At 35.8% G+C, this 13,928-nt stretch overlaps 1 protein-coding gene across 2 annotated transcripts in view; it reads left to right on the forward strand.

The window, feature by feature from the left end:
* Positions 1-13,928, forward strand: part of NCBP1 (nuclear cap binding protein subunit 1) — a 62,027-nt gene that overhangs the window by 11,230 nt on the left and 36,869 nt on the right. Inside the window, exons 2-7 of one of the 2 annotated variants that reach the window (XM_077139939.1) lie at positions 1,272-1,360; positions 1,896-1,996; positions 3,930-4,086; positions 6,110-6,217; positions 6,565-6,686; positions 8,527-8,596. In XM_077139939.1, coding sequence (XP_076996054.1) covers positions 1,272-1,360; positions 1,896-1,996; positions 3,930-4,086; positions 6,110-6,217; positions 6,565-6,686; positions 8,527-8,596 — 647 coding nt within the window. Of the gene's footprint in view, positions 1-1,271; positions 1,361-1,895; positions 2,026-3,929; positions 4,087-6,109; positions 6,218-6,564; positions 6,687-8,526; positions 8,597-13,928 lie in introns of those variants that run through there. The other variant, XM_077139949.1, reaches the window with a different exon arrangement.

Below are 13,928 nucleotides of genomic sequence, written 5' to 3' on the forward strand. Positions count from 1 at the left end.
TTCTTGTGGGGGTGCCAATGGGGGGGGTCTTGTTTGGCTTATTTGAATTCATGTGGTTTCAGAACATTATTTCACTGTTTGAGAGAATTTGGATACTTTGTGCTTAGAATGGTGGAAAGTACTGTTTTAGGAGGGTCACCAGACAGTTCAAGTCAAATGTACCAGAAGGCATGTCACTGACTATGAACTCTGAAAGGGTCGTTCTGTTTCTTTGGCTGTTAACAGGTATGAAAAAGATTGAGGTTATATATTAACTTGTTTCTGGGTAACCTTGTATCCAGCTGCAGATTTTCGTTATGAATGCGGATTTCCAGCACTGTTATAGACAAAGCCAGAAATTGAGTTACATTGGGAGATTAGTCAACCTTGGGTAGCAATATACAGTGTTACTTAAATATTAATATGTAAAATTATTATTTTAGTTTTCTAAGCCTCATGCTATTCCACAGAAGGATTTAAGGTAGGGATGTTAAGTTATAAACCAGCAAAATGGTAAAGAGGTACGAGGCTCTCAACTCCAGGGATCTAAACAATAGACAGTCGGTTCCTCAGCATGGTGATTTGTAGCGCACAGCTTCATGCAACCCAGATACTTCAACTTAAAGAACAGATAGGTAATTGGTAATTATTTCAGAATGGTAGATAAATTTTTTTTAATACTGAGATTCTTCAGATGATAACGCAATCAGGATCAGTAGTTATTCATTTAATCAAGAGGTAATTAAAACAGGAAATCATAAATCATATGGTCATTTTTTCCCCATTAACTATTTAATACAGAGCTCAGGACTTCTCTTTGCATATAGGTCTGCTGGATCAAGTCTTTCCAGAGCGCTCAACATTATTGCGGTAGTAAGTACTACTGGCAGTAACAAGAAACAAATAATTGATTATAAGTAAACAACTCAAGTTCAAGGAATGGAAGTAGCAGTGCATGAGGGTTACAGAGAGTATTTTCCTGACCGATAGTATTTAGCCTGTCCATGACAACCAACAGGGCTGCTGCATTGCATACTTCCATGGGGCACCATTCACATAAAGTTTGATATAAATGGTGCCTCCTTGAATTGTTAAACACAGTGACCCTGGGAATGGCAACCGTTGGTTAATCTGATTTAGTCTGAGAGAACAATCCGTTAAGAGCTACTTATTATGTGTGAAAGAAGGACCTCTGGTAGAAAAGAGATTATAGCCTAAAATGACTACAGTTTCTGAGAGCTGAGTCATCATGTAATGTTTCTTTTTTTTTTTTTTTTAACTTATTGAACCAGGAGGACAGCCTCACAAGAGGAGAAAGACCTCTGATGCCAATGAGACCGAAGATCATTTGGAATCTTTAATATGCAAAGTAGGAGAAAAGGTATGCACCCCAGTAGGCACAGATTGATGGCCTTGGGGTGGTGATTGCCTGGGCTGCAGCTGGAACTTGATGACCGATCTCAGTTTTTAGGCAAAATTTGTATTACCAAGCCTCTGGTAATTGTTAAATGCATGTTAAAGCCTCTGGGGTGCAGATCATGAAGAGTTCTGGATTTTTAGTAATTTTCAGAGGCTATGAGCCTTGGAGTGGATCTCAGGAAATTGTCCTCTCAGTTTACAACTGAAGAACCAAACAAGTCTTGGAAACATGAGGCAATTTGTTCAGAGCCCTGTGGAGACAGGCTAGAGCCCAGGATGTCCTCCTATTACTAATAATTACTCTGCTACGTTTTTAATGTTGTATATTCTCTTTTAATGGGTTTTTAAAAGTCAGTAACTACTTAAATTGATTAGTACTAAACATATAGTGCCTTATGCATATAGGACCTTAATTTTTTTTTATAATCATTCAATTTTATTTGAATTCACAAATTACTACTGTACTTGACAAGTGTTTAACATGATATCCTCTACAGAGTGCCTGCTCTTTGGAGAGCAACCTAGAAGGCTTAGCCGGTGTTTTGGAAGCTGATCTTCCTAACTACAAGAGCAAGATCTTAAGGCTTCTTTGTACAGTGTATGTATGCAAAAGATTTGTGAATCCAGGTGATAATGTATTATCTACTTCTCACTGCTTTGGGAAATGTTCGGAAGATATGTTTATGTTTCATATTTCAATTGCTTTCTTTCTGTGAAGAAATTTGTACAAATGAAATGACATTGGCTCTTTGGTGAAAGCTTTTTCTTAGGGATAAGTAGGACTAAAATTCAGTATTTTCCTCATTTTCTGTTTCTTAGAACCAGAGCATCATTTGAGTTTTTAAATTTGAAAGTAAACACTTCACATTCAGAAATGATTTTTTTAAAGCATGGGCATTCGCATATATAAAGTAGAGATTAATTTCTGTTTTTAAATCAGTAGCACCATGCAAAATTGAGAGCCAATCACTCATGTAATAGTCCTTTTTGGAAGACTCAGTATGCTTTTGAAGAGAGGACATCATTTTTCTCTGTTAGGTTAGCTAGAACAGTTATCAGCATTTAACTTGAGGGGAAATAAAAGTGAAAAAAATTCTCCCATAACATCATGAAGCAAATCTTTCCCAGTGATGGAAATAGCAATCTCTACTTTCTCACTTCTCAGATAGACGTTAATCCACTGAATTGTTTTCTTTGCAAAGAATTAACTATGACGTCTGTATAAAAAGGAGTCTTTGTTTATGACACGGAATTATAACATCTGTGGGTAGTTTTAAATTATGAAGGCTACTTTTAAGTTGATATTTCACTTATTTTAAAATAGTTTTCTACTTCATGCAACTCATTTGAAATTTAAAAATGTATACAACAAAAAATTAAAACCATAAGTGAAAATATTTTGAAGTGCAGTTAATTTACTTTGAATTTTTAAAAGGAATTCGTTTAGAATTCAGGAGGACTTATCCTTAGCCTAAGTAATCTAAGAAACCACTAAAAACCTCATTTTGCTCTACCCATAAGATGCCTTTCATTTTGAATAATTTATTACAATGGAATAGAATAGCATTTATGCTTAAATTCTAATGAGAGCTAAAGCTTTTTATTTATTTTTAATTGCTTGGCAGAGGTCTTTTTGAATTTTTGGTTTGGGGGTGTTTGGCAGGGGTGAGGAAGGAATCATTGTAGCTCCCAATACAAGTATTTTCTGAAAACTTAATTGTTTCTAGAACCCAATTTACTTGCTCTGGAAGAACATAAAAACCCAAGAGAATCACCCTCCCCACTATATCATTGTGAATTTATTTGCTTTTCTTTTTGAGCCAACTGCCTAAAGAAAGGAATGTTTGCATTTTCCAAAAACTAAATTTTATTACTGTAATTCTCTTCCCTTCTTATTTTAAATAACTTTAATGGAAATTAACATACTTGGAGCAAGCAAACTGAGGAGTAAAGAAATCTTACCTTATCAGTGTTTCAAACACATAGCTAAATAGGAACTTAGTTGAAGTTGTTTCTAATTTTGCATCTTTTATAAGCAGTTAAAATAGTGTTTCTCAAAGTAGAATTTGGTCCTATGACAGTTGGTTAGCTATGTTTAGAAACACTAAATGCTGCATCTTCCCTTAATGATTCTGCAGTAAGGAAACTTGTTTCACCTAGCATTTCCCAGATATTTTACCATGGAAACCATTTTCTGTGGAACTGCTATTTAGTTCCACTAAACATACTTGGAGAAAAACTGATCTAGCATTAGTTAGCTTTATTTCATTTTGGTAACTTCACAGAATGTTTTACTTTGTTAACTCTTCGATTAACTAACTACAATTTAAATGAAAATTTGGGGGAGGGAGCAATGTTAGTGACTGAATGACTTTTTAGTCCTTTTCTGAAGTAGTTTGCAAAGCATAGCTGAGAGTAATGCTGTTCTAAAGTTGTTGAAATGATAAAAGGTTTATAAAGTCTAAAATTCAGCAACTTTACGTAATACTGTTATCTTCGTTTTTTTTCATTGTACTGGGTTCTCAAATCAGTGCACGTCTGTTACCTGAGAAGTTGACAATTTACACAACATTAGTTGGACTACTAAATGCCAGGAATTACAACTTTGGTGGAGAATTTGTAGAAGCCATGATTCGTCAACTTAAAGAATCATTGAAAGCAAATAACTATAATGAAGCAGTATATCTGGTAAGTTATTTTTTGTGCATATTAGGACTTGGTGTTGGATGGAGGGAGGAGGTGAACCACAACCAGTTTCTCTTGAACGGTAGCACCCTACCCCTAACAATAGCTGTTCTTTTTTTAAAGCATTGTTTAAGGGAACCACAAAACTCATTACCAAGTTCAGTGGCTTGTTGTTACTCAATCTTAGTTGACCTGCAACCTGTGGTACTTCAGTCTCCTTTCCCCTTCCTTGGTTTCTGTGACACCACTTTTTTCAGGACCTCCTGCTCTCCCCTCCCCTCCATTCATGAGTTTCCTTTTATTGGGTCATCTTCATTTGCCCCTTAAATTTATGTGTTTCCCAGGGTTCTGTCCTTACTTACTTCTCTTTAAGCTCTACTGAGGCATTCTTATTCACTCTCAGTTTAGGAACTATCTTTCTTTTCATGACTTCTTGAGTCTGTAATCTGTATCTCCTACCTCAGCATTTCTCCTGAGCTCTAGGCCTCTATTCCACATGCTGCCTGGGGAGTCCTAAGATCTCCTAACTGGAAGTCCCTGAATGCATAGTTCGTGCCTTCTTTCCTCAGTCCTTCCTTCAGCCCCCACATAGTGACCAGTGTATACTGGGTGACCAGTCTAGAAAACTGAGAGTTAGTTTTTGTCTTCCCTCCCCTCATACTGTAAGCAGTACCCATATCCTATCTGTTCTGTCTCCCTTCTCTTTTGTCTCCTGTCCCTCTGCCATAGTTCATTCCTTTCCTCATATTCTCAACAGCCTCCTAAGTCATGATTTTGCATCCATATTCTCCCCTTTCACTTTATCTTTGACAGTGACACCAGAGTCGTCTTTTTATGACTCAGCTCTACTCTTGTCGAACCTCAGTTCCTTCCCATTGTCTGCAGTGGGTGGTCTTCAAAGTCTGGTGTGCAAGATGATTCAGTGGCTTACAGGAAGTAAATCTTAGGACTCTTATTTATCTTCTTTGGAAATGAAATAAGCCTTACTAACGTTTAATACGTAGATTAATAGTGGTCCAGTATATTCTATAAATAAATATACATGTGTTAGAGATACGCAATCTCATTCTTTTTTACTGATACACAAAAGAATTTGGACACCATCAGGCTATAGGATTAAGTCCACTCTCTTTGTTCGGACCCTCCTTGTTCCTTCAATCTACTTCTCCATCCTTGCCTCCCATGTACCCCCCAGCCATATGAAAATAACTTGCAGGTGTCTGAATGCACCTTGTTTTTGAACTTCTCTCCCTAAGATGTTCTCTTAATCTCCACTTAAAGGTATTTAATGACCTAGCCCAGTTGTTAACTCTTTTATGATACTGTCCCTTCTCCCTTCATCAGAATCCCCAGAGCACTGTTTATTTGCCTTTTAGAACAGAAGTTATTGCTTTGAGTTGAGATTGTGTTTGTTCCACTAGACTGGGAGCTCCCATCTGACAGGGCCTTCACAAAGAACACACAAAAGAAATCTGTTCAGTTTTTCCCAATTCTCTAGTTCATTGAAGGTTTATTTACAGCCAAGTGGAAAAAGAGAAAATTGGTTGAATTAGCTAAAATATTTTACAGCCCTGGGTACATACAATAGTATAGTATTATATAGCATGGCATAGCATAGAACCCTATAAATGCACCGATTCCTTCTCTTCATGCAGTCTCAATCACAAATATTCAACTCTGTTGTCAGTGCAAAAGCAAATGGCCATGAGTGTGTACCAATAAAAGTTGATTTATAGTCACTGAAGTTTTAATTTTGTGTTATTTTTATGTGTCATAAAATATCCTTTTGATTCTCTTTTTAAGCATTTAAAAATTTGAAAACCATTTTTAGTTTACAGGCTGTAAAAAACAGGCAGCCGGTTTGATTTGGCCCTTTTAGTTTACAGGCTGTAAAAAACAGGCAGCCGATTTGATTTGGCCCTTGGGTTTTTCAGACCCCTGGTTTAGACAATTAACAGTATTTGTTTTGGATTTATCATGAAGAACAGCATTTAAATTTAATAGCAGAAATTGTTTTCCCCAACAGGTCCGTTTTTTATCTGATCTTGTGAATTGTCATGTAATAGCTGCCCCATCCATGGTTGCTATGTTTGAAAATTTTGTAAGTGTAACTCAGGAAGAAGATGTGCCTCAGGTAAGAAAACTGTTATGCCGAATTGTGTCCATACAGTATGAAGTTGTTTTTACTGGCAAGTGTTAGTAATAAAAAATAGAAAATAATAGCAGACTTCCACACTGTAAATTCTTAATATCTTAAAGGTAAGTCAGCTGGCAAGCTAGTGGTTTCTCATGACATTTGTGTTTTAATCCAAGTACTCCTGTCTGGTTAGGCCTACCATATCTAGAAACATTCTGAATGAGTCATGTCTTACTTAACCCCTCTTTAATTTCCATGGAGTTTCATTCAAGATTAAATAAAATATGATGAAAATATAAAATCACATATTTTAAACGTAACTTCTTTCAAAATTCTTTCTTTAGGTACGACGGGATTGGTATGTGTATGCATTTCTGTCATCTTTGCCCTGGGTTGGAAAGGAGTTGTATGAAAAGAAAGATGCAGAGATGGACCGCATCTTTGCCAACACTGAAAGCTATCTTAAGTAAGGACTCTTTGTTGCTTAAGTAAAGGACATCTTGCTGAAATAATAAGCATGTTACATTACGTTTATTAGTGGTGCTATTTGAGTTTTATTTCTCATAAACATTAGAGCTTCTGAAGATATTCTCTAAGTAACCTCATTCTCTGCTGTCACAACCCACTGAGACTTCAAAATGATCAAGTGTGTTGTCTTCACCAGTGCAAAGGAGTTGGTAACATGGCTTCTTTTAAGCTACTTTTGTACATGTGTGCCGTAGGTATAAAACGTATGTGTGCTGGTTCTCAAATATTAATGTGCCGTAGAAGCACCTGTGGCATTTATTCTGTCCTCTCCCTCCACCCCCCCCCCACGCACACACACACTCTCCTCTTTGAATCATACTATTTGTGAGAGAGGTTTGGACATCTATGTCATTAGTATATTCCACAAGTGGAGGCCCACTGCTCTAGCACATGCAGTATATTGATTTCTTAAAGTCAGTCCTACTCCTAGCCCTTAAAACAGTGGTTCTTAACCTCCCATCCCAGCCCACAACATTTGAGGACTATGACACATTTCAAATAAAATAATTTTGTCCCATGTTTTCCTGTTCCCCACTTCCTCAAAGCCAGTGTCAGAGATCACTTTATCATGTTAGATGTAATACTAATAGCAGACCTTGTGAATAAACTTATGCTTACTTAACAAACAGCAGGGTAATGGTTAAGCATGTCTGATTTTTTTCAGATTAATCTTGTCCTAAGTTTCACTTTCTGTCTTCAATAGATACGTTGGTTTTACTAATATTTGCTTAGCTACAGCTAAAGTTAAAAGGAGTCTAAAGATAAGAATCTGCTTTTTCATATTATTACACTATCTTTAAATGACAGATTTTAAAAATGTGTTTTTATTTTTTAATTTTTAAAATGGTATACTACGTAAAAAAATTCAGGTGTTCACAAAAGAATGTAAAGAGAAAATAAGCCTCCTTTCCCATTGATTCTTATCTAGTTCCCCTTTGCTAAAGTAACTAACCGTTTTTAACAGTTTCTTCGGTATCTTTCAAAGATAGAGTATGAATCTACTAACTAGCATTTGAATATGTTACTTTCTCCTTTTTTATACAAATCATAGCCAATTTATCATATTGTTCCTCACTTTGCTTTTTTTCCTTAATATAACTTGGATTTTGTTGCATAAAAATATATAGACTAGGGTGGTGCAAAGGTAGTTTAGTGGCAGAATTCTCAGCTGCCATGCTAGAGACCCGGGTTCGATTCCCAGAGCCTGCCCGTGTAAAAAAAAAAATACATATATATATATATATATATATATATATATATATATATAGAGAGAGAGAGAGAGAGAGAGAGAGAGAGAGAGAGAGAGAGTCTACCTTATTCTTTTAACCCCTGTGTGGCATTTCTCTGTTTTAAGGGACCCTGTTTTCTTTGATATTGGACATTTTCCAAGTCTTTTGCTTTTATAAGCGATGTTGTAGTGACTAGCCTTGTACATATGTCTTTGTGACCATGTACAAGTATATTTGTGGGGAATGTAAATTCTTAGAAGTTGTGTTGTAGGGCTGCAGGGTCTGAACAATTTTAATTTGGGGAGATTTAGTCCAGTTGCTTTTCAAACAGATTATATCCATTATTCCCTCTGCCAGCTGTGTTTGGGGCTGCCTGTTTGCCCACATCTTAGCAATATAGTGGACTATCAAAACTTTTGCTAACTGACAGTCTGATAGTAAAAACTGCTATTTTATTACTTTAATTTACATTTTATTAGTCATGAAAGTGACTCAGCTTCTTTTCATGTTTTTAAAAGCCTAAATGTAAATTTCCATCTTTATCTTTAGGAGACGCCAGAAGACTCATGTACCCATGCTTCAAGTATGGACTGCTGATAAGCCACATCCACAAGAGGAGGTAAATTGATTCCAGTCTCTTGTGATATGAGCACAGTGAACTCTTTAGTAGATTCAGATCTCTGTAACCTAGTCACATCATTCCATCTGTACACCTTTGCTACATTTCCCACATTTCATGCCTGGCCTCAAGTTCCTCATAGCCCTAGACATAGAGTGGGCTTCTAATAAACCTTAGAATGTAATTGAAAAACGTTTCCTTGTTCTCTGAAATTGCAAATATCACAGGGTTGACTTTTTTTTTAATTTAAATGTCAGGTTTCAAAAGGTACTAGGAAATAGCCCCAAATAGACTTTTTTTTTTAAAGAGAATTCACATCATTACCAGCAGTGGTGGTAAATTTTTCTTTTTTTAAAAAAATGCAGTTTTATTTAAATATGCTCACATACCATATAATCATCTAAAGAATACAATCAGTGGTTTACAGTATCATCATATAGTTGTGCATTCATCATCACAATCGATTTTTGAACATTTTCATTACTTCAAAAACAATAAAAATATAAGTAAAAAAGAACACCCAAAATATCTCAAACACCCTGCCCTCCCCCCATTATTTATTTATTTTTTGTTTTTATTTTCTTACTCATTTGTCCATATACTGGATAGATAAAAGGAGTATCATTCACAAGCTTTTCACAAACACATGGTCACATCCTAAAAGCTGTATAGTTAGACAGTCATCTTCAAGAATCAAGGCTACTGGATTATAATTCAACAGTTTCAGGTATTTCCCTCTAGCTACTCTCAGTATACCAGAAACTGTAAAGGGGTGTCTATATAGTGCATAAGAGTAACCTCCAGAAAGACCTTTTAACTCTACTTGAAATCTTTTCAGCCACTGAAACTATTTTCTTTCATTTCTCTTCCCTCTTTTGGTCAAGAAGTCTTCCTCAGTCCCACAATGCCAGGGCTAGGCTCATCCCTGGGAGTCTGGTCCCACATTGCCAGAGAGGTTTACACTCCTGGGAATCATGTCTCATGTTGGGGAAGAGCAGTGGGTTTACCTGCAGAGTTGGCTTGAAGAGGTCACATCTGAGCAACAGAAGAGTTTCTCTGGGGTGACTCTTCGGCATAATTATAAGAAGTTTTAGCTTCTCCTTTGCAGGAATAAGTTTCCTAAGGGCATGCTCCAAAATTGAGGGCTTGGCTTATTAAATTGATATGTCCCCAATGCTTGTGAGAATATCAGGTCTTCCTCACATGGGGAAGTTTTTTATATTTCCACATTTTTTCCCAGTCCCTCAAGGGGACTTTGCAAATACTTTATCTTCTGCCCACATTACTCTGGGCCATATAGGGGCATCCCACTAATCTGTACAAACCAATAAGATCTCAGTCCCTATTCAAGATTCCATGTAATTATGCTGTTCAAATAACCTGACCATACAAGTTAAATTAGATAGTGTACTACAGAAAATATGTGTTACACCAAATAAACATTTCTTCCTTTGGTCTCACATAGAAGTTGAAGTTTTGAAATATAGTCAGTGTCATTCTTTAATCTGTATTCTGGTTTACCTTAATCCTAACGAGATCAGCTTTATTCATATCTCCAATTGAAGTCTAGTCTCTTTTTCAGCTTTTAAACAATTGCTGTAATGTTGATTTTCATAGCTGCAGAACTCTCGCTCTGCATCTCAGGTGTCAGACAGATACGTGAAGTTCCAGAAATGACCAGGTTGTACACAAAGAGCTCCACATCTCAGAATTTAGAAATACCAGTTACAACTCAGGAATAGATATGACTGCTATAAGAGTTTACAATCTAGAAATCTTTATAGTAAGCCTTCCCTGATAACCTATGCTCTTAAATTCAATTCTCATAGTTTGCACATTGTATTTAGTCTGTATTAGGGAGTCATTGTAATAGCTGATTTTTCGTTTCTGGGTTATTTCACTCAACATACTGTCCCCATGTTCATTCACCTAGTTGCGTGCCTCCTAACTTCATTCCTTCTTGCAGCCGCTCAGTATCCCATTGTATCTATCCAGTTGATATCCCCTTGGGCCACCTCCATCGATTGCAAATTGTGAATACTGCCACCATAAATACCAGTGTGCAAATGTCCATTCGTGTCCCTGCTTTCAGTTCTTCCAAGTATATACCTAATAACAGGGTTGCTGGATCATAAGGCAACCCTATGCTTAGCCTCCCATGGAACCACCACACTTCCCTCCAGAGGAGTGGCACCATTGTACTTCACTACACACAATGAATACGTACATCTCTCTCCACATTTTCTCTAGCACTTGTATCTTTATTTTTCAACAGTTTATTCACACACCATACAATCCATCCTAAGTAAACAATCAGTGGTTCCCAGTATAATCACATAGTTATGCATTCACTACCATAGTCTATAGGAGGACATTTCCATTTCTTCCACAAAGAAAGAAGAGGAAAAAAAAATAGAAGAAAAATTTTAAACATAAAATAAAAAGAAGAAACACCACCATCAAGAATCCCATAACCCTCCTTTATATCCCCGTCTTATTGACATTTAGCTTTGGTATATTGCTTTTGTTACATTTAATCGAAACGTATTACAGTGTTACCAATAACTGTGGATCCTAGTTTGCATTCATTATATATTTTTCCATATACCATCCCATTTCCAATACCTTTCACTGTTGACATTCATTCATTCTCCGTCATGTAAAAATTTCTTTTATTTGTATATTAAATCACCATCATTGTCCACTGTACATTTTGCTAAGTTATAGAGTCCCAGTATTTATCTTCAGTCTTTCCTTCTGTTGTCATACATGTCCCTAGCCTTCCTCTTTCGACCATTCTCACATTAAGCTTTGTTCAGTGTACTTATGATATTGTGATATTGTCAGATGGTATTGTGCTATCCATTTCTGGATCTTTACAATCAGTCCTGTTGAACATTTTGTACTCCTTCAACATCAAATACCCAGTCTCTACTCTCTATAACCTATGTTCTCGACTTTCTTTCAAAGTTCACTCAATAATGTTAATTCATATTAGTGAGACCACACAGTATTTGTCCTTTTGTTTCTGGCTAATTTCACTCAATATAATGTCCTCGAAGTTCATCTGTTTTGTTGCATGCATCATGACTTTATTCTAATATGTCATATCTTACTTTTTTTCCTCTTTTTACTGTTACTGATAGTCTTCATTTCTATACTGTTCTCCAGACCTCTCTCTTCTGTCTTTTCTTATCTACCTGTAGTGTTCCCTTTGGCTTTTTTTTTTTTTTTTTTTTTTTTGTGGAGTAGGCCTCTTGTACACAACTCTCTAAGGGTCTGTTTGTCTGAAAATATTTTAAACTCTCTCTCGTTTTGAAGGACAGTTTTGTTGGATCTGGAATTGTTGGTTGGCAGTTTTTTCCTTTTAATGTCTTAAATATATCATGCTACTGTGCTTCTCACCTCCATGGTTTCTTTCTTTCTTTTCCTTTTTTCTTTTTGATTTTTTTTGAGATGTTTTATTGTGATATATTCACATGCCATACTATCCATTCATACTGTATAGTCAGTGGCTTTTAGTGTATTCCCAGAGTTGTGCATTCATCACCAAAATAAATGTTAGAACACTTTAATTACTCCCAAAAGAGAAACGACATACACCTTGGCAGTCACCACTCAGTCCCTGAATTTTCCCCATCCCTACATAACCACTAATCTATTTCTAGCTATAGATTTATTTACATTTACATTTTATATAAATGGAATCATATAATAGTTACTACTTTGTGTCTTGTGTCTATCTGTTTTGACTTACCATAAATCATTAAAATAATTTTTTTAATTAGAGAAGCTGTAGTTTTACAGAAAATTCATGTAAAACAGTGTTACCATGCATCCCCCATTGTTGATACTTTGCTTAAGTGTGATACCCTTTTTATGCTTGATGAAACAATATTAAAATAGTACTATTAACTATAGTCCAGAGTTTATATTAGGTGTATACTGTCCTATATACCACCATATGACCTTGTGTTAGTGTCATACATTTGTTATAATTCATCAAAGAACATTTTTATTCTTGGATTATTAATCCCAGCCCATCATCCACTACAGGGTTCCTTGAGTTATACAGTCCCGTGGTTTATTTCCGAAATTTCATTTTAGTAGCACACATGACCCAAACCTTTGCCTTTCAGCCACATTCACATGCGTAATTCAGTGCTTTTGATTACACGCACAAAGATACTATCACCATCATCTACTTCCAAACATTTACAATGAACCTAAATAGAAATTCTGAACAAATTAAGCATCAGCTCACGTTTTCTGTACCACTCTATCCCTTAGTAGCCTATATTCCACATTCTAACTCTATAAGTTTTGTTTATTATAATTAGTTCTTATCTTAAGATAATGCAATATTTGTCCTTTTGTCAGCTTATTTTGTTCAGCATAATTTCCTCAGGGTTCAGCCATGTTGTCACATGTATCAGGACTTTATTCAACTTTACAGCAGAATAATATTCCTTTATATGTATATACCACATTTTGCTTATCCATTCATTGGTTGATGGACACTTGGGTTGTTTCCATCTTTTGCTATTGTAAATAATACAGTTATGAACCTTGGAGTGCAAATATATATTCCAGTCCCTGCTTTCATTTCTTCTGGTTATATACCTCATAGTAGCATTGTTGGATCATATGGTAATTCTATACATAGCTTTGTGAGAAACTTATACAGCAGCTGCAGCAATTTACATTCTCACAAATAATAAGGGAGTGTTCCCATTTCTCTACTTCCTTTCCAACATTGTAATTTTCTGTTTTTTAAGAGTGGCCATTCTAATATGTGTGAAATAATATCTCATTGTAGTTTTGATTTGCATTTCCCTAGTAGCTAGGTGATACTGAGCATCTTTCCATATGCCTTTTAGTCATTTGTATATCCTCTTTGGAGAAATGTCTATACAAGTAATTTCCCCCCTTTTTGTTTTTGTTTTGCTTTTGTGTTTTCCTTGTTGAGATGTAGGATTTATTCTGATGTCCTGGATATTAAGCACTTATCAGATATGTGATTTACAAATATTTTCTGTAACTGAATAGGTTGTATTTTCATGTCTCTGAAAAAGTTGTTTGATGCGCAAAAGTTTTAAATTTTGAGGAGTTCCCACTCAACTATTTTTTTCTTTTGTTGCTTGTGCTTTGGCTGTTAAGTCCTAGAAACCTTGCATAACCCAAGATCCTGACGATCCTCCCCTACATTTTCTTAGAGGAGTTTTATAGTCCTGGCCCTTAAGTTTAGGTCTTTGATCCATTTTGAGTTAATTTTTGTGTAACAAGTGAGATATGGGTCTTTTTTCATTCCTTCGTATATGGATAACAAATA

This window comes from Tamandua tetradactyla, chromosome 2, assembly GCF_023851605.1.
Source record: "Tamandua tetradactyla isolate mTamTet1 chromosome 2, mTamTet1.pri, whole genome shotgun sequence".
In the NCBI taxonomy this organism is placed as follows: domain Eukaryota; kingdom Metazoa; phylum Chordata; class Mammalia; order Pilosa; family Myrmecophagidae; genus Tamandua; species Tamandua tetradactyla.